The sequence below is a fragment of the Choloepus didactylus genome (genome assembly GCF_015220235.1).
Source record: "Choloepus didactylus isolate mChoDid1 chromosome 25 unlocalized genomic scaffold, mChoDid1.pri SUPER_25_unloc3, whole genome shotgun sequence".
In the NCBI taxonomy this organism is placed as follows: Eukaryota; Metazoa; Chordata; class Mammalia; order Pilosa; family Megalonychidae; genus Choloepus; species Choloepus didactylus.
Window position 1 is genome coordinate 408,219 of NW_023637608.1, and position 3,587 is coordinate 411,805.

At 35.9% G+C, this 3,587-nt stretch overlaps 1 protein-coding gene across 1 annotated transcript; it reads right to left on the reverse strand.

Moving 5' to 3' along the window:
* Positions 1-573: 573 nt before the first annotated feature.
* Positions 574-1,581, reverse strand: LOC119525684 (olfactory receptor 7A17-like). The gene has a single exon (XM_037824517.1). It carries the CDS (start codon positions 1,525-1,527, stop codon positions 574-576), a length of 954 nt encoding a protein of 317 aa, XP_037680445.1. The 5' UTR covers positions 1,528-1,581.
* Between the last annotated feature and the right edge of the window lie 2,006 nt (positions 1,582-3,587).

A 3,587-nucleotide genomic window follows, 5' to 3' on the forward strand; every position in this document is an offset into this window, starting at 1 on the left:
TGGGTCTGAATCTAAACAACAGAAAAGCATCCTAATAAGGAGAACAAAACCAAACTATCAGCTATTGAAAGCATGAGTATGTGAAAGTTGGCACTGTCATAAAGAGCATTTAGCATAGAGATGCATAAAGAAAGGAATGATTGTCACAAGAGTGAAAAATGATCAGACTTTCCTCTACCATATAAATGATCTTAGATTACATGTTTAGCTTTTTTTTCCATAGGAGGAGGGCAACTAACAACTACTCTTTTGGAAAAACAAAGAAAAAATGCTAGTGATGATACATGTCATTTGGAAAGAAAATTCTTTAGGATATCCATGCTTTTAGAGATATGTTGGAATTTCCAAATTGTTTAAGATTGAGAGTAATATTGGGAACATGGGAAAGTAAACAAAAGGTAAAACTGCTGGATATTTGAGAGACAGATAAAGCTTAATGAAAAAAGTAACTTAAAGTCAAACATATCAAAAATATTTGAAATATTAGAAAAAGGCAGTTCATACTTCCATATTCTTATCAAAGAATCACAATTGTTGCACCTGTCTTTGAGTCATGCAATCATAGGCATTTACTCAACCCCAAGACAAAGGAAGTTTATATGGTTTCCCTCCAAACATTTTTTTCAGAGCCCACTTTATATCTTTGTTCCTCATACTGTAGATGAAGGGGTTCAGCATGGGTGTTACCATGGCATACATCACTGAGAATGGTGCAACTGCATGTGCATGATGTGTAGCAATAGAACTAAGGTACACTCCTAGACCTGTACAATAAAATAAAGAGACAACTGAAAGGTGAGATGCACAAGTGGAAAATGCTTTATACTTTCCCTGAGCTGATGAGATTGCATGTATGGAGGAAACAATCTTACAATAAGAGTAAAGGATCCCAGCAAGTGGAACCCCACCCAGCAGCCCAGATTCAAAATACATCACTATGTCATTGAAAAAGGTATTAGAACAGGCAAGTTGGACCATCTGGTTAAGTTCACAGAAAAAATGTGGGATTTGCCAATGAGCACAAAAAGACAGCTGTAAGACCATTATGGTTTGTAACAGGGAATGCAGGACACTCATGACCCAGGACCCCAGAACCAGCAGTGCACAGAGCTGGAGATTCATGGTGACTGGGTAGTGAAGGGGGCAACAGATGGCCAAGAAACGGTCATAAGCCATCACTGTGAGGAGGAAGTCCTCCAAGGCTCCAAAGAGCATGAAAAAGGACATCTGAGTGATACAGTCAGCATAGGTAATGACTTTGCTCTGTGTGTGTATATTCACGAGCATCTTTGGGATGGTTGTGGAGATAAAACCAATGTCAGCAAAGGACAGGTTGGAGAGGAAGAAGTACATGGGTGTGTGGAGGTGAGAGTCTGTGATGGTGGCCAGGATGATGAGAAGGTTCCCAAAGGCTGTGATGAGGTACATAGACAGGAAAAGCCCAAAGAGGAAGGGTTGCAATTCAGGATCCTTTGATAATCCCAGAAGAAGAAATTCTGAAATTTGTGTTTCATTTCCCTGCCACATATGGTTGTTGTGACCACTCTAAAAGAGAGGAAGAACATTACTAATTTTCATAAAAATCACATTCACATACAGCATAAATAAAATATTTTCTATTTTTCAGTCAAGAAATTAATTTTTGTATTTCATTTATGCATCTGACCCCTCAGGGGAGTGGTTGTGCCATCTCTGGTTAGGATTTCCTCTCCTACTCTCTGCCTTTTCTTCAAGTAATCATACATTTTATAGATTTTCTGAAATATTCATTCATTCACTTATGGTATGCTTATTGAGTGCTGATTATGTATCAGTCAGTATCCAGAGAATGGAAATCTGTGCTGAAACACAAAGACCCTACAATCTTATGATGGAGAAAGAATAGTAGCAAACAAAAATCTTAAATATTATATGTTGTTATACAATGGAACTCTGGGCTGAAACAAAAATACTCTACTGTCTTCTGATGCAGTAAGAATACTAGCAAATAAAAAATAATCTTAATTATTACATGTTGTATGACATTTTTCAAAGGGAAATATGATGTAATAAAAAGGAGACAGTGAAATTTACCATTGCTATTCTTTTTTACCAGTGTTCAGACAATACCAAGTGAAGAAGGTGACATTTTAATAGAGGTCTCTAGGATAAATCAGGAACCACACAGAAACCTGGGGATTTTGTGACCAGTTGAAGGAATATCCTAGGAAAATGTCTTAAGGAAAGATGTTCAAGGTCAACAATATGATATAGGGTTATGAGAGATGGTATCAGAGAATGTTTAAGAATGATGTAGCATTGCTGCTTATGAAACTTCAGGGCACACTGAATCATTTATCCACATGTTATTCTTCCATTTTATTAACTTGATTTTGAGGCATTCCATAAACAGAAATGTATAGCCTCTTTATTTCCAATTATAGATGGGCATTGCAGTCTCTGAATTATAAGGCACACATTGTGGATATGAAATCTCAGTAGTACTTTTCTGAAGACTAGTCAGACCACATCAGACACACCCACACACACAAAAGATACATACACAGCACACAGGAAAACATACACACACACACACACACACACAGATAAACAAAGATCATGGCATACTAGGGCTGTGTCTTCTCATTGACACCCACATGGTTTGGTTCAGAAATGGATGTGATGCCTTTTTATAGCAAATTCAGATTATCTTTTCCATAAAATTGTTAAACTTCCCATAGAATATAAGCAAGGGGATTCTGTTTGGGTATTACAATGTGTACCCATTGTTTAAAAAACAAAACTTCTCAAAAACAGACAGAAATTAAATAGACATGCAGAGAAGAAAAACATAAACTCAGGTCATCCCTGAGAGACTGTGATGAAGAAAATGCTTCCATCATTTTGGTAGAATTCCAAAACATTTTATCCCCTTGATGCACAGGAAAGCTAATAAAAGAGCAAAAAAAAAACCACAATTCATCTGAAAGAGAAAAGAAGTGAAATCTTTACACCACCAACATATATTATAGATTGAATAACTCAGAAGTAAAATTAGCAAAGGCAATAAACCAATGATTCACAAAAGGAAATATAACAAGCACAAAAAATGGTGGAGATTTTTACATAAACAAAAGAAGACATTTTAAATTATATAAATGCAAATTTTTTGCACTCAGACAAATATTGATTTGAATATTGAATATAAAACATATGACCTGTTTGAACTGAGGTAGGCAATTGAGACATTTTATATTTGAATTCTCTTACCTATATATTTGGGATAACAATACTCATCCTCTTAAGACAATTGCATGTTTTACTACATGTCAAACCCTTAACACTGGCCTTATATGATACAAAATGAGTATTTTATCACTGGGGTAGGATGAGTCTGATTTTGTTTATAACCCTCATTTGTCTCATTCTGTCCACACCTCTCAGTCCCCACATCCATAAACCTGTATCAGTTCATATCATTCCTCCCAACAATTACAAATACCAATATATTCCAATATACACATTCACCAAAGAGATCTTTCTATATTACAAAGGTGATAAATGATCTCCCATTTTTAAAACCCCCAGTAACCTTCCACTGGAGAATG